Source organism: Crocodylus siamensis, chromosome 15 (genome assembly GCF_052110815.1).
Source record: "Crocodylus siamensis isolate JL-2025a chromosome 15, ASM5211081v1, whole genome shotgun sequence".
Classification (NCBI taxonomy): domain Eukaryota; kingdom Metazoa; phylum Chordata; order Crocodylia; family Crocodylidae; genus Crocodylus; species Crocodylus siamensis.
Genome location: NC_143409.1, coordinates 20,266,870 through 20,294,848, shown reverse-complemented (window position 1 = coordinate 20,294,848; position 27,979 = coordinate 20,266,870). Strand labels below are relative to the sequence as shown.

The 27,979-nt window shown below is 43.8% G+C and overlaps 1 protein-coding gene across 1 annotated transcript in view; it reads right to left on the bottom strand.

Moving 5' to 3' along the window:
* Positions 1–481: 481 nt before the first annotated feature.
* FBN1 (fibrillin 1) overlaps positions 482–27,979 on the bottom strand; it is a 229,269-nt gene continuing 201,771 nt past the window's right edge. Inside the window, exons 55-66 of the mRNA XM_090028457.1 lie at positions 26,102–26,224; positions 25,573–25,704; positions 24,496–24,621; positions 23,725–23,931; positions 22,433–22,558; positions 22,079–22,201; positions 16,122–16,238; positions 14,555–14,683; positions 10,022–10,141; positions 6,737–6,968; positions 5,465–5,642; positions 482–1,762 (exon numbers count right to left, since the gene is read on the bottom strand). Coding sequence (XP_089884583.1) covers positions 1,373–1,762; positions 5,465–5,642; positions 6,737–6,968; positions 10,022–10,141; positions 14,555–14,683; positions 16,122–16,238; positions 22,079–22,201; positions 22,433–22,558; positions 23,725–23,931; positions 24,496–24,621; positions 25,573–25,704; positions 26,102–26,224 — 2,003 coding nt within the window. The 3' untranslated portion in view covers positions 482–1,372. The remainder of the gene's footprint in view (positions 1,763–5,464; positions 5,643–6,736; positions 6,969–10,021; positions 10,142–14,554; positions 14,684–16,121; positions 16,239–22,078; positions 22,202–22,432; positions 22,559–23,724; positions 23,932–24,495; positions 24,622–25,572; positions 25,705–26,101; positions 26,225–27,979) is intronic.

Here is a 27,979-nt window from a genome sequence, read left to right as displayed (position 1 = left end):
CAGTTGATTTTCATATTGGAATATCCCTTCATAATCAGTCTCAGATTATCTGACAATCAAAACTGAAGTGGGGGGAAAGTATGGAACACTTGAAGCAGGCCAAAGAGGTTTCAGCAAAAGGACTTTTGAAATGAAATACACATGTTTTCCGAACAATGATTTAACATCCGATTTTGCATGCTTTGGCTATTAGTATTACTGATTGACAGGATTATTTAGGTCAGAACATTGGAACTGTTCTAACTTGCCTTTTTTGGAGCGACATAATCATTTTAAAGAACTCTACTTCTGATTAGCATTGTTAAATGCTTCTTTCTTTTCAGTCTTCCCTTACAAGAACAATGAATGCATAGCAGATGCATACATTCAATAATGAACTGGCTACAACTGTGGTATATCCCACACTAACTTCCTAAGAGAAATGCATGAAGCACAAACATGTAGTTTAGTGTACTTTTAGCAAGAACACAAAGCCACAGAATAAACTAAAAAAAAAACGGCTTTATTGTGACATTTATGACATTGAACCCTTGATATGAATGATTATGGGTACTCTTGACATGTGTTACATAATGTCATGGTGTAGGAGGGCACTGATTGTCATCTGACTTTTGAGAATGTTTAATGGTCCCTACTGACCTCAGTGCATTTTGTTAAGTCACAGAAATTTTATCATCAGGTTTGTGTATACAGTTAACAAGTAGTTGGTCTTTATAAGCACCATTACAAACCCTCACATTAAGGGTATTATTAATCTAGTTTACAAATGCTTCATTGATAAAAATAGCATGATTACAGTATACACACACTTAATTTACATGTATTGTATTATAGGCATAACTGAGATAAACTACTGAGCTAACTTTGGTTGATTGAAGTATTTAGACTGAATAATGGCAATTTTGGCTTCTAAGTTGTGTAAATATTACAGTGCATTTATAAAACTAGATTGAAAAATTACTAGCACCAAATGGATATCATAAATGGCTGACCTAGTAAGTTGTAGTTGGAGAAGCAAAAGTTTAAGAATTACAAAAATAGAGCAGTCCATCGGTTGAAAGCACATTCTTGTACCCCTGCTGAAATGATGATGTATCTCAGCATCAGTGGCCAACTTCCAATGATCAAAGTCCCAGTTTTCAAGATTCAACATATCAAGGTAGCTCAGCTACACTTATAAGAAGCCTGAGAAAGTGGTTGTTCTGTTCTAGGGTATTCATCCTGTACCTTGCTTTTGTTATAATATAATAGTGCTCATTCATACAAATGTACTCATGAAAGACTGTACCTATGATATGGAGAATCTGATCGGGAGGAACATCGGTTCTACCTATCTATCTTTGGTTTAATTATTTGGTCTTTGGTTGATGAATTAATGAAGCAATATCTGAATTTTCATTTTTAGGTTATCTCCCAGCTCACCACTGAGGTAGTCTTTGTCATGTTTGTCTTCAAGCTGATTAAGTTCCTTCTTTTTATAGAGTGGAATACTACTGATTTGTAATGAATAGGTTCCAGGCACTGGCTTCTTCTTTGTAAAGTGAAGATAGCTTATCCCTTCCTTTTTATTGATTTTAAAGAAACCATCTTCATTTCCAGAGTCAATTAAATATCGGTTATGATTTGTCAGTGTTGTAAGAGCAGGAAGCAGTTCCAGGATTCGATCTTTGTTATTAAGCTTGGAGATGTTGAAAGAAAAGATGGCTGTTTTTTCAATATCCCAGCTGGCAAGGCTGATTACTGGTTCTCTCTCCTGTTGCTCCTGCATGAGAACAAATGACATTAGTCTCTGCTCTGTGATAGGCTTTTCTAAACTGCTCTCCAGAGAATTTCTTCCCAGAAAGAAATAAGCTGCCCAGTAAGAAAATTAAACAGATTCTGTTTTCTTGCCCACCTTATGCCCTGTGCAAGCCTCATTTGATCCAATGGCAAAATTTACATACATATTTTCGGGGAAAGGATTGGTCAAAAGAAAACACAAATCACAGTTACCTGAAAGCAGTCTCTGCCTGAGACATGTATTTAATGCTTTTGCATGTGCACATAGGTCTGGTGCCTTTCAGAGACAGTCAGACCCCTTCACTCCCATTTCACCCCCTATACCCAACAGTGTGCATGCCTCTGTCACTTCCCTGGACATCAATAGCAATAGCAGGCTGAAATGAAAAATGAAGTGTGTGAGATAATGTGATCTGAGAGGAGCACAAACAGGTTGTCTGTTGGAGCAGGTTCCTTAGTGCTGCTATGCTACATCCTAAGGGAGCTGGATATAAAGGACTGTACATGGTGTCAGCTCTTGACTCTTAAGTCAAGGTAATTGAACTCCTCTAGTATGTGAGCTAAGCCATATGGAACAGTGTATTTATTTGAAACAAATCTCAGGGAAAATAAGAGGCGGCCAGCTTGAACTTACAAGCTTGGAACCTTGCCACAGCTGCCAGGGTTATGTCAATGCAAATCCTCCTTCACAAAGGCTAAATTCTTTGCCCCCAAACATGCCACTGACTTTTAGGAGTGAGGTATCATATCTGAGGCATCCCAGTTTGTTTTCCACAGATCACAGCTTCAAGTACACTTGCTGCACCCTGCTCAATCACTGATCTCACATGACTTTGCACCCATTTCCAAAGGTCCTGCAGAAAGGGACCCAAAACTCCCCACTGCATTTCTATGCGCCAGTAAAAAGCTGCCTGCTGGCCTGTACAATTGCGAATTATATTACATGTGTAAAAGTACCCCCTGGAACCCTGCATTAGCACATGGAAAGATTAGATTTGCATACACGGTAACATGTGCAAGCTGTAAACTGCTGGGCACTTAATTCGCATGTGCTTCAGGGGTATCTGGGGAAATCCTCGAGGGCTCTCTGGGTTATAAAATTTACTTCTGGGGTAGACAACTTCAGCTTCACTGAGGACTGCTTGCAAGGTGCCCTTCCAATGGATGATAACCATTGATGGGAGAACTGCACTGCCAAAGGAACACTACACTGCCATGCAGGCACATGCAGAGATTCCTCCAATACTGTGGAGTGAGGACACCATCTGTGGTGATAAAGAGCATTCTGACTTGCTGCTTTTCCAATCCGTCCTGGTTTTAGATACCCATGAACAACCATGGGTGAGTGGCCTATTGCAGAATTACAGCAGCTGGCTGGGATTAATCTGGTGAGCCACTTGCATCCTGCAGGCTCTGTTGTATACCCATGGTTCACACCAGTGGCCTGTTCCCTTGTAGCTACTATGCTTGTTAGTGCAGAACTCTCCGCGTGTCAGATCACAACTGTCAGGGCAGTTGAATGAGGTGGAAGGGAATGAAAGGAAAAGCAATCTATGATATGGCACCATTTCAAATGTACTAAAATTTCTAAAAACATAGCTATAAACTTAATGGGGTAAAATAATTCTTGAAGGAAGTTTTATGGCTTACACTGGTCAGACTAAAATAGCGGGGGACCACCTTTTTGTCAAGTGTGCCACAAATTAGCCCCACACCCTCCCCAAGTGCTACTCAGATCCCCTTCCCCTGCCCAATGTATTCTTCTGTTTTCTGCTCCAAGCCTTGCTGATTTGCTGCTCTGCTTTCTGCTTCCTACCTTGTGTTTCCTACCCAATTTGCTGCTTTGCTTTCTGCTTCCTAGCCTACCTGCTGTTGTGCTGCCTGTCCCTTCCCCAGTCTGTCGGATGCCATACACACAGGCTACCCATACCACCTGTGGCACAGATACCCCAGATTAGCCAGCCCTGGACTAGATGATTGCAAGTGTTCTTATCGCTTTCTAATCTATAGTTCTACGTATCTATGAAAAGTTCAAATGAGGAGCGAAAACCTGTGTTTCTCAGATAAAACTCCCATTGATATGAATGAGAGCTTTATGTGAGTAAAGACTGTATTACTGGTCCATGGCACAGGTAAGCCTGCCATGATGGCTTCTTGAGATCGGCACTGCAGGGTGTTAGCAAGTACAGTGCATGCTTTTCTACCATTTTTCTGCTGGGAAAAAGACAGGAATGTAACAGGATTACAAGCCCCTAGTAATGAAGCTCTTCACTTTTGTTAACTCAAAACAGTGGGTTTGATGAAGGTATTATTTGCCTTTAATAGTATTCTAAGAAATATGATGAGAGGCTGAGAGCCATGGGACTGTTCAGCCTGGAAAAGCGCAGACTCAGGGGCAATCTTGTGGCCACCTATAAGTTTATCAGGGGTGTTCACCAGGATCTGGGGGAAGTCTGTTCACCGGAGTGCCCCAAGGGATGACAAAATCGAATGGTCACAAACTCCACCGCGATCGATTCAGGCTAGACATAAGGAAGAATTTCTTTACTGTCCAAGCCCCCAAAGTTTGGAATAGACTGCCACTGGAGGTAGTTCAAGCACTCACTTTGAACGCCATCAAGACACATGTGGATGTTTATCTTGCTGGGATCCTATGATCCCTGCTGACTTCCTGCCCCTGGGGCAGGGGGCTGGACTCAATGATCTTTTGGGGTCCCTTCCCGCCCGAATGTCTATGAAATCTATGAAATGTTTGCCAAAAATGAAAGGAAAAAAATCGCTCACTGGAGTAAGTGAAAGAGGACTTGTATCCACATAAAGAGATTCAGGTACTCACATGATAGACTCTTATTCTGGTAAATATTAAGTGGCTTAAGTAATTTCTTATTAACATTGTTAGGTGTGAGAGGCCAATAACAACAACCAGGAGGGTGGGAGGCAGGTAAGCCCCTCTGAACTGAGCTAAACTTTACTGTCTGATGCACAGTTACTTCTACCTAAGAAAATACAAGTCACACTGCTCTCTCTAGTGATTATGCTCTGAGTTTAGTCCCCTCTGCTATCTGGGCCATGGGATAAATACCATGTGCAGGACTTCTTGGATGGCCTCTGGCTCACAGCAAGAGGCCTGGGTGACTGTAAGCGTGTCCGTATATCTCATTAAAGGCTGCAGCAATCGGATGCACTGGAGTCCTTCCAGATTCAGCATTCAGCCTCTGGAACTCAGTGTTTATGTTGGAGAGGGTCCCATCCCTGCATGCTCAACACAGTCCTATTCAGCAGAGGACCCACCCACTCCCAGAACGAAGTGTCCTGATTTTGAGAGCAGGTCACACAAGTATTTTACACTCATGCTGTCCTCCAACATCAAGAACCATCTCTGCTCTTGAGCACACTGCTTTTTGGGTAGTTGGGTGTGTGGTTAGCTTGAGTGTTCGATGCAAACAGGAAATGAGTAAGCATGTCAGAATCCTCCAAAGATGACCCCTCCTTGATGAGACCTAATAGTTTCGGAAAGCCTCCACAAACACTCATGAGGTCCCAAAAGCAGCTCTTTGGGTTACACAGAGGTGACATGCCTGCCTACAGCCTGAATTTTTTCCCTTTGGATTCTTTCTTTGTACACAAACTCTCCAGCTGGCTCTCAGGAAAAAACCCCAACTCTTTTCCCAAGAAGGTCAGTTACCTCTGCTTCATCTGCAATGGTTTCATTAGTGCTTCTGCGCTTCCTCCCTCTCTTGTGGTAGCCGTTGATTTTACATTCATAGCAAGCTTCTGGAGACAGAGAGTTGTCATCTACTTCACCACTGACTGGCAATTCCTGAGCCTGACCTTTACCAAGTCCCATGCCAGAAACACAGTGTCTGGTAAGTGAAAAAGGACAAATCAGTTCCACTTAAGTTATTCAGCTCATGTGACCCATTCCCCCCACCCCAATCCTAATCCTGTCCCAGAAAATGTGAAGAGTTTTGTTACTTAAATTACTTAAATTACAAGTTACTTAAATTGTTTCGTTACAAACAATAATAATGAAGGAATTTAGCATTCTTTTCCTAGGCAAACCTCTTACTAATGCCAAGAGGCCAACTTCTCTATTCAGTCCTAATGATGCCACTGCTTTGGCTCAGCACATAGCTCAGGAAGGCTGTGCTTAACAGAGACTTGAAAATATTTAACTATTTAAAAACACACACTTAAAATTTCATAAGTAGCAAGTGGCTCTGAGTCCATTTCAAAGTACTGAGTTTTTTGTTTCTCAAAATGTGACCCCTTTACAAAGTCTCAAGTTGGGCACTGAAAATTTTGGCCAGAGTCTTTGTCCTTTTCCTCCAAATGTCTGTTCCTAAAATTCCAGTGAAGATAATGGTCCCCAGTGATTGTGGGACCAGATTTGTATCGTCTAGTTTGCAATTAGATTTTCAGAAGGATTATTCTCTGATTTTCATTATGAAACAAACATATACAGAAAATGATTCCTTGAGCACTTAGTGCCATTCAGCTAGAAATCTCGGCTCACATCCTATAAAGAAATTTCATTTTGACAGCTTTGGAGAAACACTGCTTATCTTTAGAGCCATAGCAAAGGGTGGGATATCCCAAGTAGGCAACTTAGCCAAGACATGGGCCAGGGTTCCCTGCAGTCAGAGGGAAGCAGAAGTGGTGCACTATGGACTACTGCATCTGGTGGACTGACTTCTTTGGCAATGACTGGACAACGCATGCAGCTCCAACAGTACCTTCATCTCTGTCCCCTGCCCCTGTCCCTACCTTATTTGCTCAGAAAAGTTCAGCTTCAAGCATGGGAGGGACTGAAATGCTTGCACACTTTCCTCAGTCCAACCCCATTCCCCATCGTCTCTGCTGCCTCCTGTGGTGCTGCAGCTCCACACCGATAGGGAAGGGAACAACATACTTTGGCCCTGTAATGACGATTAGCTTAAATATGAGAAGCCCTTACCCTTGTCCTATTCTGAAGTAACCAGGTGGACATCCACAGACATAGCCACCTTCAGTATTTGAACACCCATAACTGCATGGGGCTTGTGCAGAACCGCATTCATTGATATCTTGGCAACCTCCACTAAACTGTTCATAGTGAAATCCGGCAGGACACATACATTTATAGCTTCCCAAAGTATTGTGACAAGATGCTCCTCCACAGATGTGTGCAGAGAGGCATTCATTTTCATCTGGAAGGGAAGCAAAGCATATTAGAAATGAGCTTTTATTCTTAAATCTTATTTAAATTATCCCTGTTTTGCAATTTCAGAAAGAACTAACTTCAGACAGGAATGAAGGAATAATTGACAACACTTTTTCCAAGAGCTAAATCTTTCTTTTTTCTCTTCAAGTATGAGATAACAATAGGTAATGGAATTTTAATGAAGAGAGGAACAATAAAAATACCTTTTGCAAGCATCTGGGAATATTGAAAATCAATGTAAATTTGGACCAGCACCACTCCACAGTTCAGTGGTATGGCTGTCTCAGATTGGGAGGTTAATCTGTGGTCCCCTTATTCGTAACGATGCTTTGAAATGTTATGATATGAATACTATACTGTTTGAAAGAAATTAGTTTGAATTGAATGCAAAGATCAGATCTAATAGGGTTGGTTTTAGTACCTATTTTGAAAGACTTTTTGTAGCCTTTTTTCAACTTCAAACAATTTGCTCTATATTTTCAAAGCAATCCCTTTAACTTCTTGCAATATAATTTATGATATGGTTTACAACACAACTGCCTGGGCTGGAGATGCAGTCACATGTTGCACAAGGCATGGGAGGAACCAAAGCATTCTTTAGTGATTATCTACATTTGTGCTGCAACAACCTCAGAAAGTCCCTGAACACTACATTACATAAGGTCAAAAAGATGCAAACTGTTTTCAGAAACAAGACTGCCAACATTAAGGGAAAGGCTTTGGAAAAATCTATCACACAATTCCTCCCCTGTGGTATTTCCCAGGAGGCCCAGATATGCATCTTCAGCATGTATGGTAAATACTACAGATAACTGGCATATATATATATATATATATATATATATATACACACACACACACACACACTATGGAGAGCACCAGTTAGAATCATCCTGACTTACTGCAGTTCATTCATTTATAAGAAATACTGGTAACACATGATTCATTTTAGCTAGAAAATTAAGGTGTCATCAGATAGACTCATTCTAGGCAAACGTGCTCTTCTACTGTAAGAAAGGAATTTTTGCAAAACAGAAAAAAATAAATGGAGAGGTTCAATCTTCAAATTCCATACTATTTCCCAATTAGATAGCACCAGGAGAGCTGAAATTACAGCTTATTATTTAAAGCTTTAAAACATTGAATTAAAATTAATTTGAATCAAATCACTTCTACTTTAATTAAACCTTTCCAAACGGAAATGGCTTTCTAGTTACCTTCAACTTGTCCTGTATGTGAAGTGAACTGAGCACTAGAGAGTAAATGAACTGAGCACTAGAGCGTAAATATCCAGATTCCCCACCAAGAACTGTGTTAAATGTCAAAAGTTTGGTAAGCAAAATTACAAGCAAGGCCCTCCCTAGAGAAGTCCTGTAATAACAGGGATGCATCCACAGATGCATCTCAAGCAGGTCCAAGGAGGTGATCCTCCCCCTCTATGCGGCACTGGTCAGGCCGCAGCTGGAGTACTGCGTCCAGTTCTGGGTGCTGCACTTCAAGAGGGATGTCGACAGCATGGAGAGGGTCCAGAGGAGGCCACTCGCATGATCGGGGGCAGCAGGGCAGGCCCCACGAGGAGAGGCTATGGGACCTGAACCTGTTCAGCCTCCACAAGAGAAGGCTGAGGGGGGAACTAGTGACCTGTTACAAACTAGTCAGAGGGGACCAGCAGGCACTGGGGGAGTCCCTGTTCCCCCGAGCACTGCCAGGAGTGACTAGAAATAACAGTCACAAGCTGGCAGAGGGTAAATTCAGATTAGACATCAGGAGGCACGACTTCACAGTCAGGGCGGCTAGGATCTGGAACCAACTTCCAAGTGAAGTGGTGCTGGCTCCTATCCTGGGGGTCTTTAAGACAAGGCTGGACAATCACCTTGCTGGGGTCAAATGACTCTTTCCTGCCATGGCAGGGGGTCAGACTTGATGATCTGCTCAGGTCCCTGACAACCCTAGAAACTATAAAACTATAAAACAAGCAAAGGTATTTTTCTGTTCTTAAATAGTAAACAAGCCAAACAGAGCTCTGAGACCTCTGGTTCTCAAAGCAGAGCCATCATATGCATCTTTTTATCTATCCTTGCAACACTGAAGCTTATGTGGGTCCCAAATAGACTAGAAATATATACAGTTCTCACTAGTGGAAAAAATTATTAATATCAATGCTTTCTGAATACAACACCCTCACAGTGCATAGTTGTAGCACAGTACAGGGATTTTCCCCATGTCTTCTGTTATGTAGAGAGCCTAGTCCTGTTGGCTGAAGCCATATGACCGGTAGTATTCTCCATTGATGTGGGTCATAGAGATTTGGGACAGAACCAGATTTAGATGAGGAGCCACATTTGTGTTTTGTTTTAATTTGTAGAGCTATTTATTTCTCAACTCAACAAAGAACCAACAACATTTGTTATATATAGTTTGAATCAGCATCAAGCAAGTGCTTTTTGCAGTTAACACCCCTGCACTGTATTTGGGCAGATGCCATTCATCTTGATGAATTCTGACAAACCATTTGTTTGGTCATAGGACTATGGCTGAATTACAGAAGTAGGCTCGTACTGGATTTTGGATGCTTGCACAGTCTTACGCTAGACGTTTAATTTTGCACTTATACCTAAACATGGGCTTTGATTCTGTTAGGTAGTATGTACGTATCATCAGCTCACAATTGAGAGTTTTGTCTGTGAGATAACTGAAGAAGGCTTGATGCAGTGTTTAAATGAAATACTTCAGAGCATGTGCTTTTAATTTATTTATTTTTGAAGGCAATGGGACTGCTAAAATGCTCAAGGTTCACCACATGCTCAATGAGTTGCTGAATTTAAGTCTGGCTTGTAAACCCAACAGGAGTTCAGTGCGTTCAGCATCTCAAATGCACAGGATCACATTAAAATTTGTCCTTGGATGGACATTTTTTAAAAGAAACTTCAGTGAAATGACTGGATTACCATTTTAAAATATAACAATCAAAAGAAAATGATCTTGTTGATCACAAAGTTATGATGCATTTGATTTTGCTAAAAGAGAAAAGTGACTTGCCAACGCATTGGTTCCACTGGTAATGCTGGAGATATCCTTGTGGACAGCTGCACCTGTATCCTCCGATTATATTTTGGCAACCATGTTGACACCGATGGTTTCCATCACATTCATCAATATCTAAAAAGATGGTGCACAGTATAAGTTGGAATAATTATTTCTCCACAATACAGGTATTACTGTATTTACTCAAATGCAAGATGACCCAGAATATAAGACAACTCCCCGATAATTAGATTCTGTATATGGAAAATTTATAAATTTGTTACAATTTTCCAAGTGTAGAACAGAATTATCAGACTGCTGTCTTGAATTCATCCTCCTCCCACTGCGACAGCATAGAAAATAGTGGCTGGGCATGGGGGAGCCCCCATCCTCTGCCCCCCCAACTTCTCCCCCCCATCCCCTCAACCTTACTGTCAGACCTTGCCCAGACTATTCCCTCTCCAAAAATAATGTGGAAGTGAGGTGCCTGTGACAGTAAGGGGGGAAAAGGGACAGAAAGGAGCAGACACTGCAGACAAACAAACGGTACATGATATTACTTCACAGCCAAAGGCTCACAACTTATCATATAGTTCATTGGGCTGGGCCCCGGCAGAGTCAACAGCATTTCAAGCCATGGTGGCACCCCCCCCCCCCGCCCCATTTGTGCCTGGTACCAGATGTTCTTGTAACATGTCATGGGACCCTCCAAAAACTTATATGCAGACAAGGCACGGTGCTACCTAGTCCATCATAGTTTCATAGTAGGTAGGGTCAGAAGGGACCTGAGCAGATCATCAAGTCTGACCCCCTGCCATGGCAGGAAAGATTATTAAGCTGATTATTAAGCATCCTTTTGAAGACCCCCGGGGTAAGAGCAAGCACCACTTCCTTTGGAAGTTGGTTTCAGATCCTAGCCGCCCTGACTGTGAAATAGCACCTCCTGATGTCTGGCCTGAATCTACTCTTGGTCAACTTATGGCCATTATTCCTCATTATTCCCAGTAGTGCTTGGGGGAACAGGGACTCCCCCAATGCCTGCTGGTCCCCCTTGGCCAGTTTGTAGACAGCCATCAGATTCCCTCTCAGCCTTTTCTCGTGGAGGCTGAACAGGTTCAGGTCTCGTAGCCTCTCCTCCTAGGGCCTGCCCTGCTGCCCCATGACCATGCGAGTGGCCTCCTCTGGACCCTCTCCATGTTGTCCCTATCCCTCTTGAAGTGCGGCACCCAGAACTGGACACAGTACTCCAGCTGCAGCCTGACCAGTGCCGCATAGAGGCACCTCCTTGGAACTGCATCACCTCCTTGGAACTGCTCGTGATGCATCTATGGATGCATGACAAGGTGCGGTTGGCCTTCCTGACCACGTCCCCACACTGCCGGCCCATGTTCATTTCAGAATCAATAATGACACCAAGATCCTTTTCTGCCTCTTTGCTGATGAAAAGGGAGTTCCCCAGCCTCTAGGGACACTGCTGGTTCTTCCTCCCCAGGTGCATCACCTTGCACTTGTCAGTATTGAACCTCATCCGCCCACCCCTGTAACCTGTCTAGATCTAGTTGCAGCCTGTCCCTCTCCTCCAGCGTCCCCACATCTTAGGGTCACCCATGAATTTGAACAAGGTGCTTTTCACACCCTCGTCCAAGCTGCTGGTGAAGATGTTGAACAGTGCAGGCCCAAGGACCAAGCCCTGGGGGACTCCACTGCCCACATCCCTCCAGGTCAAAAAAGACCTGTCCACCAACCACTCTCTGGGTGCAGCCCTCCAGCCAATTTACGACCCATCTGACTGTGTAGGCAGACACCACAGTCACGTAATTTCTTAATGAGAATGGGGTGAGAGACAGTGTCGAAGGCCTTCCTAAAGTCCAGAAAGACTATGTCCACCGCAACACCTGCGTCCAAGGATTTTGACCTGGTCGTAGAAGGCCACCAGGTTGGTTTGACAGGACCACCCCATCTCCACCCCATAGAGCAGGGCCACTCTAATCACATGTGGCAGGCTGAGGGAGAGGGTGACAGAGCCCCTCAGCTACAAAAAAGTTAGGTAATGTTTGCCAGACATTTAGGGCTCATGAAGAAACAGAAATCATGGACATGGGACATGGGAAAGACATGGGAAAGACAGGCACTACTCGACTATGGGAATGAAGAGGAAGTTGACGTGTATTTGATGTAGTGGCTCACCATAACCTGAAAAACAGTTGGCACTGAGGGGGACTGAACACAAAGAGCTCTATTTCTTATTCAGATGGGTTGCACTGGCCTGTCTTTGTGGATCAAATTTTTAACACAAAAGGGCAGGTGTCAGGGGTGGGACACACAAACACACACACGCATGCACATGATTTCCATGAGTATTTTTGACAACAGGGGAAGGTGCTGGAGCTTGCTCTGGCCTCTCTGAGTGCAGGCCTGGTAGTGCAATACCTCCAGGCCTGATACTTGAGTTTATTTGTGGGGGAGCAACTGTCTTTTTTTTTCTCTAAGGGCAATGGGGGACTGCTTTCATGTTTTTCCCCTACTTCATAACGTTTTCCATGACTGAGCATATGCAGTTTCTAAAAGCAGTTTAAATGATAGCCAATTTATTTAATGGGTGAGTTTGTTGGTATGCCAATATAAGATGTGTGAAAAATGCTGATGGGAAAAAAACTCATCTTATACTCAAGTAAATATGGTAATGCCATATTTTTTCAAAAAACATGTAATTCTGTGGTTTGAAAGTATTTCTTCTCAATATCGTTATTCTTAATGTCTTCCAAGATCATTGTAATTTAGGGGCATTTGTGAGAAATAGGCAAAGACACAGGTTCAGATACTGCCATGGTGGAAGTGTAAAACTATACAACCAAGAACTCCAGAAAATGCCTATATTAATGTCAGCTGCTGCTTCTGCAAGTTTTCTTATCATTCTCTTAGGAATTACTTTATTACAGAAAATGGGATTATCTGTTTAAAAATTCTTTATAAACACTGGACAAATACTGGAAGAAAACACCAGAATTTCCAGATGTACACTAGAAACAGCAGCCTATACAATATTTTGCTCATCATTTAAGTAGTGTAAAATATATGTTGTGGTATTAGTTAAAAGTAGAGTTCATGACAGAATGTGGATACTGCCAGACAGCCAGACCTAAACAAATGCTCAGTTATAAATGAAAAGAACATCCATCACAAAATCCAACAACATTTTCATAATATAAAGAACTCTTATTACATTAAAAGTGTCAAATTGTATCTGTCAGGCTCATTCTTCAGAAATTCTCTGAACCTTTTAGTCAGACATTGACAACTCTTCTTCACATCTGGAAGAATAGAACTGTTCACTTAAATTGGTTCCTGCTTCATTCAGTGCTCTTCTACTACTTTATCCTCCTCCTCCTCCTGAACAGACAGATGGGGCCAAATTTTGAGCCGGTTGAAGACAATGTTTTTGCACATGTGTGCTGACACCCGCTCTGAGCCGACTCATGGCTGCAAATTCTTTCTTCAGATTCAGTAGGTTGAGTTCCTACTTACTACAACAGGAGCTTGAACTTTGTACCAGAGACAATTTCAACCCCAGCCTATTTACATCCAATGCATGATTATTTTCCACATTTATATGAGCAGGCTTAATCAGCCAGATTCATTCCTGGCACATCCAAGAATGTCAGTTGCACTGAGCAGCTACGGGGGGCTTTCAAGACCTTTGTCTCTGGGACATCTCCACAGTGTGGACTGCTCCAGAGCCACAGAACTTGGAAGCCCAGCAGTGCTGGCTCAAACTGGGGATATCTTAGGGTTTCCAGAAGCCCTGTTGCAGAATTGAGTCCTCATTACGTTCTGACCCTGATGGTTTTAGCTCTCCCCCGAGCCCCTTCTCCCTACCAGAGTCTCTGAAGCCAATGGTGTGGCTCTGCCAGAACTCCAGACCCTGAAATCCTGGGGTCTTAACTCCAGGGCAGACCTGCCAGGCAGATTGCCACTACAGAGGGACCCAGATTTTCCAGGACCATGTCTCTGGCCCTGGGACAGTCTGTTTGTTGGGCTTGTCCCAAAACTACAGACCCTGGAAGCAGAAGATCTCCAGCCTTAAGGTCAGACTACCATAAATGACAACTTTTAGAACAAACAGCTCAGGCTCAATAAACTGGTAACAGTTATTCAGAAGCTGTCTGTGTTGCCCTGTTACACACCCAGGGATGATCACCATCTCCTTAGGCCCTGGGGGATAAGTAAAGGGAAATCTCAGAAAATAAACAATTTGTTACCTTAGAGTACTGAATATACCTTCAGAGCCATGCTCAGGGTCTTTGGCTTGGATGTGCTTGTCGGCTTGCACTGAATGCTGCTCTGTAGCAGCTACATTGCCCAACACCTGGGGTTTGAAGCGCAGGGATTAATGGGCGAGATGTGATATTCTGGGCTTGATATGGCAGTGTCCTGCTGCGTTTGTTGATCAGGATGAGGCCAGACTCTGAGACAGCCCAGGAAGAGGCCAGATGTCCAGGTGTGTTCTGGCAAGGTGGTCAGACTGGCAGTGTTATGTACTGTGCCTACCTTCACAGCTGAGTCCAGTTTGATCAAGTGAGAAGCCCCGCTGACATTCACAGACAAAGCTCCCAGGTGTGTTCTGGCAAACGCCTTTAGACCCGCACAGATTGACTTCAGTGGCACATTCATTATTGTCTAAAAGAAACAAATATTAAAGGCACAATGTGGTTTTGTAAAGCAATTGTTCATCTTGAAGGTGATCATTAAAAAATGATGACTTGCATCCGGAAAGAAACATCACTGATTTGATAATTTTACCCCCCATTCCAGCCTGGGCCTGGCAATAAAGGTACAAAACAGGCAGAAGCACCTTCTTTCCTGCTTGAAAACGCAAGTGGCAGACAGACACAGTTCTATGGATACTGTTCTCAAAACTGCATAATGGATTTTGAATCTGATATTCTATTCCAGCGCACACAGAATTCACCCTGGTGCAAAAGGAACACAGAATACCAGAGTTAAGATTCAGCATGCAGAGCTGACAAACAGTAGGGCTTTTTGCAGCAAGTGATTCTATCTGGCATTTAAACAAACCTAACAGGCACGGGCACACAGTCCTTGTCATTCATATCTAAATATTTATGGCCTTCTTTTTTAAAGCACCTCAATATGGCCTCTCATTTTGTGTCTTCAGCCACAAAACTGAAATGACTTACTGGAGAGGGCTGGGGCATGAAGCAGTGCTCTGTGCTCTCACTGCACAGCCACTGCACTTAGGGAGCTGACCCACTTATTTGCAGGGAAACAAGGGAGAGCAGGAAAGAAGATCTCTTTGCACTACCTGTCCCCACTACTCAGACTATTTATCCAATGGAGATCTCCTGAATTCCTAGATCTCTATCTACCAGGCACTCAAAATTGCACTTCAAAGATATCTGCAAGCAGGATATGAAGGCTTTTGGAATTGACCCAAACCTTTGGGAGACCTTAGCAGGAGATAGGACAAAGTGGCACTCCCTTCTCAATCACAGAATCCAACATCATGACAAGAAATGGTCACTCGAATTACAACAGAAATGTGACTGAAGGAAACAGTCCATCAGTATAGTAATCCCTAACATCATGTACACCTGTGACCGCTGTGGCTGGACCTGCAAGTCTAACATCGGTCTTTGCAGCCACAAATCAGTAGAATAGCTGCAATATCCACAATCAATCGCTGATGAATGGATGCCATAAAAAGCTAAGAGGTATACACATAGTCATAGTGGCACTGACACACTCATTTAGTCCAATAACTGACTTCAGGCACAAAACTAAAGTTTGTTTTATAAAAGGTGGCTCTAGGTACAAATACCATGTTTCCTCTGCAGCAATCATTTAAACAGGCTGGCACAGCAAAGCGAAACTTAGTGGATCAAATTCCATTCTTATGGCTGCTCTGAGGCAAGTGGAATAAGATCATTTGCCTCAGAGCAGCCCATTGTTTCAACTGACCACAGCCATTGTTTCAACTGACTGTATTTGGAAATTGAATTAATCCACGTGTTACAACCATGACCAAAATGAGACAGAATAAGAGTGCCCAACATAGACTTGTATTCTGTGAGGAGCCACCTCCAGCACCACTTACCAATACATGCTGTATGATGCTGAGTGAAACCAGGAGGACATTTGCAAGTGAAGCCCCCAATGGTGTTGACACAAAGGAACTGGCAGTTATGCTGTTTTGTTGCACATTCATCGAGATCTGAAAGAAAGAAAAAAACAACGTTCTTTCCATCTGGAGTCCTTATCAAGGCACTTACTTTTCAATAAAGACACTGAGAGAAGCAGTTGTAAGCTAATGACTCAATTTACAAATTCTTTGTAGAGGAGTAAAATCTGGAAGTATATTGCACAGGCCTGGCTCTGTGCTTCAGGATACAAAGTGCTACATTGCTAAGGAATCCAAAGAGAGAAAAGGAATCTCTGAGCTGAAATGGCACCCTATGTCCATCTTCAGTTGGTGGGATACAAGGCTTAGAGGGACATAAGAGGAGAGTCCTCACACACAGCTCCCTCTCCCTCCTTGAGTCTGATTTCCCATCTACTCTTTGATCCTGAAATTACCTCTTTCTTTTCTATCTCTTCTGCCTGCAAAGCTGCTTTTTCAATGAAGATAGAATAATACTGCTCATACCTACAACTGCTTTAAGTCCCTCTCTCCCAATATAAGGAACTTTTGGAGAGGCTGGGCATGTTTAAAACAGTAGGTCCAGATGCTCTTCACCCAAGGGTGCTGAGGAAATTGTCAGAGATCATAGCGGGGCCCCGGGCACTGGAGCACTGGCCAGGTACTAGAGGATTGGAAAAGGGCTAATATAGTCCCCATTTACTAGAAGGGGAGAAAAGAGGACCCTGGCAATTATAGGCTAGTCAGCCTTACCTCGGTCCCTGGGAAGACCTTTAAGAAAATTATCAAGGAGCACATCTGCAAGGGCCCAGCAGGGGAGGTAACGCTCAGGGGCAACCAACATGGGTTCAGTGAGGGCAGGTCCTGCCTGACTAACCTGGGTTCTTTTTATGATTGGGTCACAAAGTCCCTGGACGAGGGTGTCGGGGTGGATGTCATCTTCCTGGACTTTAAGAAGGTCTTTGACACGGTTTCCCACCGCATTCTCTTAAAAAAACCTGGTGACTGTGGCATTTATGCCTATGCAGTCAGATGGGTGGCAAATTGACTAGACAGTCGCACCCAGAGAGTGGTGGTGGAGGGGTCATTTTTGACCTGGAGGGATGTGGGCAGTGGAGTCCCCCAGGCCTTGGTCCTGGGGCCTGTACTGTTCAATGTCTTTATCAGCGATCTGGAGGTGGGTGTGGAAAGCACGCTATCCAAATTCACTGACGACACCAAGTTGTGGGGCGAGGTGGGCACGCTGGAGGGGAGGGAGAGAATCCAGCTAGATCTAGTTACAGAGGTGGGCAGATGGGAATAGGATGGAGTTCAACACAGACAAGTGTAAGGTGCTGCATCTAGCGAGACGGAACCAGCAACACACCTATAGGCTCAGGAACACCCTTCTTGTCAACATGATGGCAGAAAGGGATCTTGGAGTCATTGTTGATTCCAGGATGAACATGAGCTGCCAATGCGAGGAACCGGTCAGTAAGCCTAACCGCACCTTGTCATGCTTCTACAGATACTCACAAGCAAGTCCAGGGAGATGATCCTTCCCGTCTATGCAGCATTGGTCAGGTCACAGTTGCAGTGCTGCGTCCAGTTCTGGGCGCTGCACTTCAAGAGGGATGTGGCTGCACTGAGAGGGTCCAGAGGAGGGCCACTCGCATGGTCAAGGGGCAGCAGGGCAGGCCTTACAAGGAGTGGATAAAGGGCCTGAACCTATTCAGCCTCCACAAGAGAAGGCTGAGAGGGGATCTGGTGGCAGTTTACAAACTCACCAGAGGGACCAGCAGGAATTGGGGGAGGCTCTGTTCCTCCAGGTACGACTCAGGGTTACTAGGAATAATGGCCACAAATTGTAAGAGAGAAGGTTCAGGCTGGACATCAGGAGACATTACTTTACAGGTAGGGCTGCCAGGCTCTGGAATGGGCTCCCAAGTGAGGTGGTGCTCTACCATAACTTGAGGGTCTTCAAGAGGAGACTGGACAGATATTTTGGCTGGGGTGATATGACCATGGCACCCATTCCTGCCCGGGGCAGGGGGTTGGACCTGATGATCTGTTTAGGTCCCTTCTGACCCTAAGCACTATGATAGAGACACCTATACCTTCATTACTTCTGGTGGGCACTACGGCTTGTGTCCCAGCTCCTATAAATAATTAATAATCAAGTTCTACACACTCTGTGCTGCTGCCTATCTTCCTACAAGTACTGAGAGAAAGTACCAATAAACCTCTCTCTATCGTTTCTCAGCCTAACTGCTGTTCTAGGCATGAAGAATTCCAAACAGTCATTTGGTTTAAAACTCTTCCTGGACTGGCTCCCATCTATTTCTAGGATATTCTCTCTCTCCTTTTCATTACAGTATCTGCTCCTGCCTCCACTACCTGCAAATCAAGTTCAAATTTCATTTTAAAAGATTTATTTCCCCTAGGATCTGAAACTGTCATTTTGTTCTTTTGTTGCAAGTCTTATTGCTATATGCTTTTTGTTGTTGTTGCTATAATGTATCTGTCCTAAACAGCCAGTTTTCTGGATACAGACAGGCAAAGCACCAGATGCACAGAGGTCCCTCTGCAATAGGTATTTACAGATGCACATATGGTAACTGCAGGTTTATCTGGAATGTAGTTGTGTACATCAATACTTCTTTGCATATGCAGCAACTAATTTGAAGGCCTATTTGTGATAAATGTATAAAGAATAGGGGCAGATTTGCATATGTTCTTACATACACTTGTACAAATATATGCAAATGGGGCTCTAACAATGGAAAAATTGGCATTTTGCAAGTATTACAACTGATGCAACATCCTGTGGAGCCGTCTGTATTATTTCATTGTGCAAAAGCATTTTAAATAAAGCCTCTGATCTTGGAATGGATTCTAGTTCCCCTCTCAAGTAGACCCATGCGTTACGTGAGACTTTGGATGAGTATCAGCTAAGTACAGACACTGAAAAAGCCCAAGCCTGAATTGATTCAATCTTTGCAGGTTACTCTAACCTGTGAAGATTGAACTGATTTGCAAGTGGATTCACTTTTGATTTGGGAAAGGAAGGCACATGCCTGCAGTGGCTCAGGCCAGAAACTGGGGGGTACTAGAGCGAGCCCTCCCTTCCCTTTTGTGGCAGCTGCAAGGCTGGAGGGACGCTGAGCTGGGGGGGGGGGGGGGGGGCATGGCCAGGCCCTGGCAGGCTGAGTATGACTGGGGAGGGGTTTACACCCCTCAAGCAGCTGAGGCAAGGGCACCTGGTGTCAGGGCTGCCAGTCACCTTACATACAGTTTAGAGTATGGGTGTGTACAGGATGGTCTGGACACAGATGTCCCTGCCTCAGGCAGGGGCTGGGCTAGATGTGACCCCTGCGGTTGCTTCCCAGCCCCACTCTTCTAGGATTCCCTGACCTGATCCATAGAAATTCTCACTCCCTGATCTGATCCCCTGTGCCACTCCTCCAAGAGCAGAGCATTTCGGGCTCCCGTTCTACTGCAAAAAGAAGAGGAAGGAAAGGCCTGGGTCTCGTTTCCCTGCCAGGACAGTCACCTCCATGATGGGACATGCACAAGAGGCTGCATGAAGCCAAGGGTCACACCCCACATGAAGTGAAGCAGGGCCTGTTGCTGCACAGCCCCTGCTCTCTGCATTGCTACTGGGTGGACTGAAAGAGGAGGCTGCAATCAAGCAGCTGCAGTGCCCAGTAACTCTGTGGGCAGCACCAATAACTTCTCCAGCGGTGGCCACAACTTTCCAGAAGTTGGTGAGAGTGACTCAGACGGAGTTGGCAGCAGAGGTTGTGAGAGGGGGTTCCCCACTTGTCTCCTGATCAGTGCCACTGCCTTCCCTTCCCTCAGGGACACCCACCTTGAGCTGGGCCTGGCCTCAGTGGGAAGAGAAGCTGGTGCCCCTGGGTTTGGCACCTGCTTCCGAACACCCGGTGCTTTCCCTGTTGTTGCATCACACAGGGGAGCCACACCGGGATCCCTCCAGGAGCATCTCTACCCCTGCCCAGCTGCCTGCAACGATACTGGCCCTGCCCCTTCCTCTCCCACTTTGCCTCAGGCCCAGGGCTGGCCTTTGGCCATGCCCCACCTCCCCTCGCCAGTTCATCTCACCCTCACTTCTTCTCAGCCAGCCAGAGTGCTGATAGTGCTCCGGTTAGGGAGGAGAGAAGTGGGGCCAGCCCTGCTCCCCCCAGCCCAGCCTAGCCCAGCCTTGGGCTGCAAAGCATGCTGGCATGCTGGAGGACTGCAATTTACCTTCAACCAGGAAGGGGTCTGGGACAGAAGTTCCATGAACTGGCTTGACCTAAATTACTTAAGTCTGATACCACCAGCTTTATCTTAAACCAGTTTCAGCCATTTTGAAAGTGGTTTATATTCAGTGAATTTCTGTTCTGTTACAGGTTTAAACTGGTTTCTGATCACTTAAACTACTTTATGTGTAACTTCTATCCCTAGCCAGGGTCTGCACTAAGGAATCCACTGCAGGATCATGGCCAAATGAGACCATCACTAAATACGTGCCTGCTGTTATGGGAAGTCAACTGTCTTCTAAAGGAGCAGCAGCAGGCTGCAAAATCGTATTGTACTGCAGTGTGCTGAAATTCCAAAAGAAATATTTAAACAACAATGACAAAGTAAAATGGTATTTCCAAAGCCAAGTTTGGGGTTGCTGTTATAACCTGCATTGGCTTTACTCAGCCCTTTGGTATTAAAGGCATTATATAAATTAATCAAAATATAGCGAACATTTTTAAGTCTCTCCTGCATTGCTGTCCCTTATCCAGCATATTGCAGAATGGCTTGTTAAAACATTGTTGATGCTGGAAATGACCTGATCTTTTTGCTGCAAACATTCAGTTGTAATTGGCATTAGTTAAGGTACATTTATTATTATAAGGCCTGGCTTAAATCAGCATGCTTAATACCAGAAGAAAAAAATCATTTCTACCATATGGAGAGAGAAAGGTCTGAAAATAACATGAATCACTGAAGTTATTCTCACTCATATAGTCCAACTGCTGCCAGTGCTTGTGGCCTGACCCTGCTCTTGCTTATACCAGTGGCCACTTACAGATGTTTATTTTCTACTGGGAGAATAGCTGCTCTCCTGGTAGAAACCACAAGCATACAGATGTTCCAGTTTTTTTCTCCTGAAGCGAAAATAACTGTTCCAGGAGAAAAATAATCCAATTCCAACCTGTTAGAAGTTGCTCCTGGAAGAGTTTCTCCTGGGAGAATGACATTCCTGTGGCTTATCTCCTCCCAGGGACCAGGAGGAGTGAAGCCACAAGAAAAGGCTCCCATGCATTTTGAAGATCCAGGTCACCCTGATCTGGAGAAGGTACATGAAGAGGGAACTGCTCGTGCTTCTCCTCCTCCTCCTGTAGATTGGGAAAGAGGGGAAGGAAGAGCCTCCAGCTGCTCCCTGCTGGCTCCTCACACACCAGAGTCCTCAGTATGAGAAGCAGACAGAAGGCTTTGCCCCATTGCTCTGTTGGATTTGGAGTCAGGCAGAGGTAGCTGTGCCCCAAGCCGCCTGCCTGCTTCTCACATCAGAGCCCCCAGGGTATGAAGTGGGCAGGGCTTTCTCTTCCAGTCACTTCAGAAATGGGAGGGCTGGAGCAGCCCATACTTTCCACAGACTAGGATCATCACAGTCTCAGGAAGATGCAAAGAAAAGGGAGAGAGGGGGGAACTGCTTGTATTTCTCCCTCTCCTAGAATCCTTTCTAGCAGAGGAAATTTTCCACCACTAGAAATAAACACTTGTATATGGCCAGTGTTAGACATGTGCGATGACACTGACTTCAATTAAGTTACTGCTACAAGTCAGAGAGATCAATGTCAGACCCTCTGATTATATGAGTAGCTATCTGTCTGTGAAACAGAGATCCTCTAGCAAACATTTTCCTTTTCAGTTTTTACCTTTGCAACTTCTCCCATCCTCCTGTAAGATGTACCCCTTTGGACATGAACACTGGTAACTCCCCTCTGTGTTTTTACAGATGAAATTACAAGGCTTGGGGGACAGGCTGCATTCATTCAGGTCTAAAATAAAGAAAACCAAACATCTTAGTGATATCAGCCAAGATTAGCGGTAACAAATAAAAAGTGTACCCAAGAGAGTTCATACAAAAACAGTCCTCCAAACTTGGTAAAAAATGGACTTTTGTTGCACTGTAATTAAAGAAAAACCCTCTTCTTCATTTCTGTGCGAGTTTCTTCTGAAACTCCTCTCTTTAGCAATGAACTTACAAGTGTACACTAATAGGAGCTTACCTACACAGAGAGTGCCAGTTATATCTGGTGTATAGCCTGTATTGCAAAGGCAGTGATATGTTCCTCCCTCATTGACGCATTCTCCATTACGGCAAACTTCATGAATAACCTTGCACTCATCAATATCTGCAATTCAAAAGACATTAACTCAGAGAGAAAAACATAGGAAAATACATTGATTGTAATAAGTCTCTTGTGCTTTGACATGAAAAAAGTGACTTAAAATAATTATAATAATTATTTCATGGATTTAAGAGGCTTACATCTTTGGAAGAAACAGGTACAAATTGAGTACAGCATAAATTTAACATTTATATTCAGTGAACAAAAAACTAAATAAGAATACCAGCTAGATTTGGAGAGTTATCAAGAACCCCAATTAAAAAAAACCAGATCATGCTTGAACTCAAGCTAATGGGAACTTCACATTTAGTATTGTGAATCAGGTATCAGACAGATTGCAGGGGTACTTAGACATATTGGCAAAATTAGAGGAAAAATATTTAAAAAGCCTTAGTTGCTCAGACATCTAAGTCCCATTTTCAGATGCGACTTAGAGTCAGATTTCTAAGGTATTTTTTGCATGTAAAGATGTAATACAGGACTCAGGCATTTAGGTGCTTTTAAAGTTCCACCAGGTGCCTACGCCTGTCTCAGTGTGAATCTATGTATATACAATGTATCTAAATACCACTGAAAATCAGGCTGTTCAGTACCTGAGTGCCTGCCTTTTTTTTTTCCTAAGGGACTTGAGTGCCTTTGAGAATGTTACCCATTCATTTTGTAATTCTTTTGCAGACTTGCAAAAATGACAGCTCAAACACCAGAAAAATGCCTGCCTGGAGCAAAGTCCAGCCCCATGTCCCCAGTACTGCACATTTTTCTGTAACTGAACTAATTGGGTAGATATAAGAAACAAATGCTGGGATCAACCTGACAGACATCTGCAGATGCACCATGAGTGGGAGTGTGCGACAGTCCATATTCACATGTGCCTGACTACTCAAGCTTCCACATAAAAATATGTCTGCTTGCCCAATGATTTGGGAGCCTGCTAACATTTGGGGGTTAGTTGCTACCTAAACCTGGCCTCTTTGGCAATTCAAGCAGGTTAGCAGCAAGTTCTGTATTCACTCCACCTGAAATCTTGCTGGAGGTTTGACCTTACATCCAGAATGTCAAATGATGTTACAGCAAAACAATTCACTGTGCTCAAAAGCTGTAAAAAACAGTCTGTACCATTTTCACTTATTTCGTCCTTTTGGACCATAGTCTTGTACAGAAAGAAATACCTGCTCCATTGGACATATATCCTCGGCCGTAAGGGCAAAGCTTTTTAAAAGCCACAGTCCCTGGGAAGGGGCAGATCTCGCAGTTTGGCCCCCATCCTCGCCCACCATCACAGCAGCATTCAGACTTGGTGACAGAGTTCCTGTTGCTTGATCCAATTTGACACATACTTTGTAACACTTCAATGAAGCAGTAGCCCTCTCTGTTGTCTGAAAGACAAATTAGGCAGCATGAAGAATCTGAATGGTGATGACCTTCAGAGCATCAAGAGATACTAGGAATTTAGTAAGAAATATAAAAGAAAGGGAAACATACTTAACCCTGAGCCTGTGGAAGCGAGAGTGAAAGGCTGGCAGCAGTGAGAAAGAGAACATGATGTCTGAAGGAAACAAAGGAGACAAGAAATGTAGTAAGATGTAGAAGAAAAGTCACATTATGCCTGGGAAAAGATGTGCTTTCTGTTTGAACTCTGAGAGAAACGGCTATTTGAAAAACAGAATCACCAGTAAGAAAAGGGCAAAGTAATTTCAGGCTGACAAATACTAATCAACAAGAGCCATTTATTGGAAACCAACTCACTCTAATGGACTGATATAAGTATACTATTAGCACAGAAAGAAGTTAGCTGTAGGAGAGTGCCTAGCTACAGAAAGCTCCATCCTGTAGACTCTTATATATGGTAGGAACTTTACTCAATATTATCCCCACCGAGTTCAAGCTCTTGTATACTTCTGCAAGATTTGGCTTTGTGAAAGCAGGAACTTGTTACTTACCCAAGCATTCATTCTGGGTGTCACTGGCAGTAAATCCTTCATTGCATTCACATCTGTAACTTCCTTTTGTGTTTATACAGCGACCATTCTCACAGATCCCAGGTTTGGTTTGACATTCATTCTCATCTGCATTTTTAAGAATATGACAAAAAAATCCATCACTGGGTTAAGTCATGGAGACAAAAACAGGAGACAATAACCTGCGGAAGTGCTAAAGTTGTGCATTCTCACTGGGTAAACTTGACGATGATAACAAATAGAAAGAAACAGAGGTGACTATTGATTTTCTGAAACACTGTTCAGTATTTGATGGACAGATTAATCAAGTAGTTAGTAAGCGAGCCCAAATCACATATTTTGCTTCTAAGTTTTCCCACCAATGTATTCCACATTACTAATTTACTGATAAATTATTTGACAGCCCATTTTGTATCACCCAAATTTCATGAAGGGTTTAAAACAATACAAGTACAACAGTGCTTACAGCTCAGAGGCATATAGCACAGTACAGTACAGGGAGAAGATTTCTTATGAAACACTGAAGAGAACTTTGTGTTTTATTATATGCCCAATATATAAATCTCTGTATTATACATTACTTTTATATTCTGCTGCCTTACAATGGGAAAAATCTATACAAAATTAAGTGCCTACCCCTAATGTTTACACCAATATTTGTCTTTCATTATCAGATAAATTAGGTAGGTTATCAGTAGTATTCTACATTTTACCCTAACTACAAAAGACAGAGAGAACCACAGCTGGTGTAATTCAGCCTACACCCATCAACTTCATTAACGATAAACCTACTGGCAGCAATTAAAAACCTAAAATGTTACAGAAGGATTGTCCATGTATGCACACAAAGTGCAAAGCAGTGGAGAGGCAGGCTCTACATACATTTCATGGCCACCATTATACAGCTAGAAAAGTAAAGTTTTTTCCCCCAGTTACTTATCACTTAGTCAAAATACGTGACTGCCAATTTTTCTCCTGAATCTGACTTTGTTATCTGCAGTTCAGCTGTACTGGGAAGAATACTACTCCCTAGAGCCTTAACATCTCAGAGCCACTTACCTATGCATCCTTCACCATCTGGCCTGCGTTGAAATCCTGGTCCACATATGCACATGTAAGTGCCAATCAGATTTTTGCATTCCATTAGTTTTTCAGCACAGTCATGAATTCCTTCTTCACACTCATTCTGATCTGAAACAGGATGCATGTTGCAGAATTGTACATACTTAATGAGAGAAAGAGATGCTCTTGGAAACTTGCAATATTGGATGTTTAGGACTGAAAGTGTAATTATACATAGCTACTACATTCACTCCAGTTGTATTCAATTGCAAATGGAAATACTGGTCTGGTAAAATTCATTTGTACTTCAGCGCTGTTTGGTTAGGAATGGGGGCCTTTTAAAATAACATTACTGCATTTTGCACAGGTTTTCAGACTAGAAGGAAACAACATGATCATTTTTTCCTCTTTCACCTCCAGGGTCCCTGAAGACCTAGAGCCCTCCAGCACCATAAGTAACTATCCTATGTCTAATGTCATCTGAAAGTGCATTTTCACAACCATGAAAGCATGTTGGGAACCTTACCTCTGCACATTCTCCTGTCTTCTCTAAGAACATAGCCAGCTGGACACTTGCATTCATATGATCCATAAGTGTTCACACAACGGAATGCACAGAGTAGAGGATTTTGAGCACACTCATTCATATCTGAATTGAGAAAAAGTAATCATTTATAAGTGAAGTGAGATTTGCTTTTGCAAAATACAATGGCTAGGAATTCATGCAGTTTAGATTAGCTTTAAGTCAGAAATGTCAAATTCCATAGGATCAAATACTAATGTCAGATGTTCTGCTGACTGTGGATTTCTACACAGGAACAGGGCAACAGGCAGTCCTGTTTGGCAAGACTGGACTGTGTGAGCAGGGCAGCAGAAATCACACACAACATTATGCCATCTTTAATGTCAGTCTGGATATGAGAGAAGCTTCTAGGTCTGTATTGCCAAAATATAGTCAATGTTAAACCAATACCTTAATGGTGTATTGCTGATTCTGTGTGCTTTATTTTAACTGTCAGAAAGGTAAGTCTCTTTTATAGACTGAATTTCATGAAGTATTACCTTTATTGGGACCAACATTACCTGAAGCACAATTACATATGTGTTGTGTAAACGGAATGCTTGCTGCTACAAAGAAGTGTTCATGGACTTGATTTTATTTCCCACTAAACTCAGTGTAAGTCTTTCCACTGTTTTTACTGGGAACTGGATGAGGCTCTAAATGTCTATAATAATAGCACAGGCCAATCCAGTGTCAGAATTAGATTACTGTGTGCTCCAAGGAAGAAGCAGCCTTCAAGCTCTCATATCAAAGCTGAACTCATAAGGAATACAATCAGCAACATTTTCAGGGAAAGTACAACACACACCAAAACTAGAGTAAACATATTATGGTTAGGGGAATCTGGGCTGGGAGGCACTGCCACCACACATACGCACATATGCACAAACACACACATCCCACCCCCCTGACTCCGTGGCTCCCAGGAACCCTGATGGCAAGCCGGGGTGGGATAGCATGGAGGCCCATGGCCAGGCTCCATCCCCTGCATGCAGAACCTGGACCCTGCTGGGAGTAGCCCCTCCATTTTACCGCTGACACCCACTCAGGAGTGTCGCATGCACTGGGGCTCCAGCAGCATGGCATGTGGTTGGTGGTGGCAGATGGCCATCCCAGTTTGCCCTGCACAGGTTCCCCAAGCCCCAGCCCTGGCCCCCTCACCAACCTGCTCTATCCTGGCTGATGCCTGCCCCAGGAAAGAGCAGTGGTGCCTGGTCCAGTCCATGGCACCCCCACCTCCAGCCACTCCTCAGCAGGATATGGGCCAGGCATCTGGGTGCTGCATCCAGCAGCAGCCAAATCCAGGACTTTTGCTTTAATTTACACCAAGTGGCCAGGACAGCCTACGAAACCTGGGACTGTCTTAGCCAATCCAGAACATATGGCCACCCTAACCACGACCTACATTCTCTCATCTGGGCGGGTAATCAGTCCATCAGCAAGCACAAGCTCAGAATCTGAGCAAGTCTTCATGTATATGTCTAGGTAAAAATGCAGACAGAAGTGCAGCTCCCGGCTGTAACTCAGAATTATTTCTGCAAAACTATCTGAGTTACAATGTTACCCCAGACCAAACAGAAGTTCACTGTTGGTTTCAGGGAGTAGGAAAATCAATCTGCCCCTGCAGCCAGGTTCTCATAGCAATGGCCAAGTTCTCTGCCAGCGCTCAGTTTTCAGAATGGGAGGAGGAAGGGCAGCAGAGGGAGCTCATTCTTGGGGTTCCCCAGCCAGTGTTTAAGGGTGGGATGGGATGGATGAATTGGAGCCCCTCCCACCTTAGGGTGGCTCAATACACCTGTCCCACCCTCCAGGAGGGCTGAAAAATCCCCAGACTGAACCCCC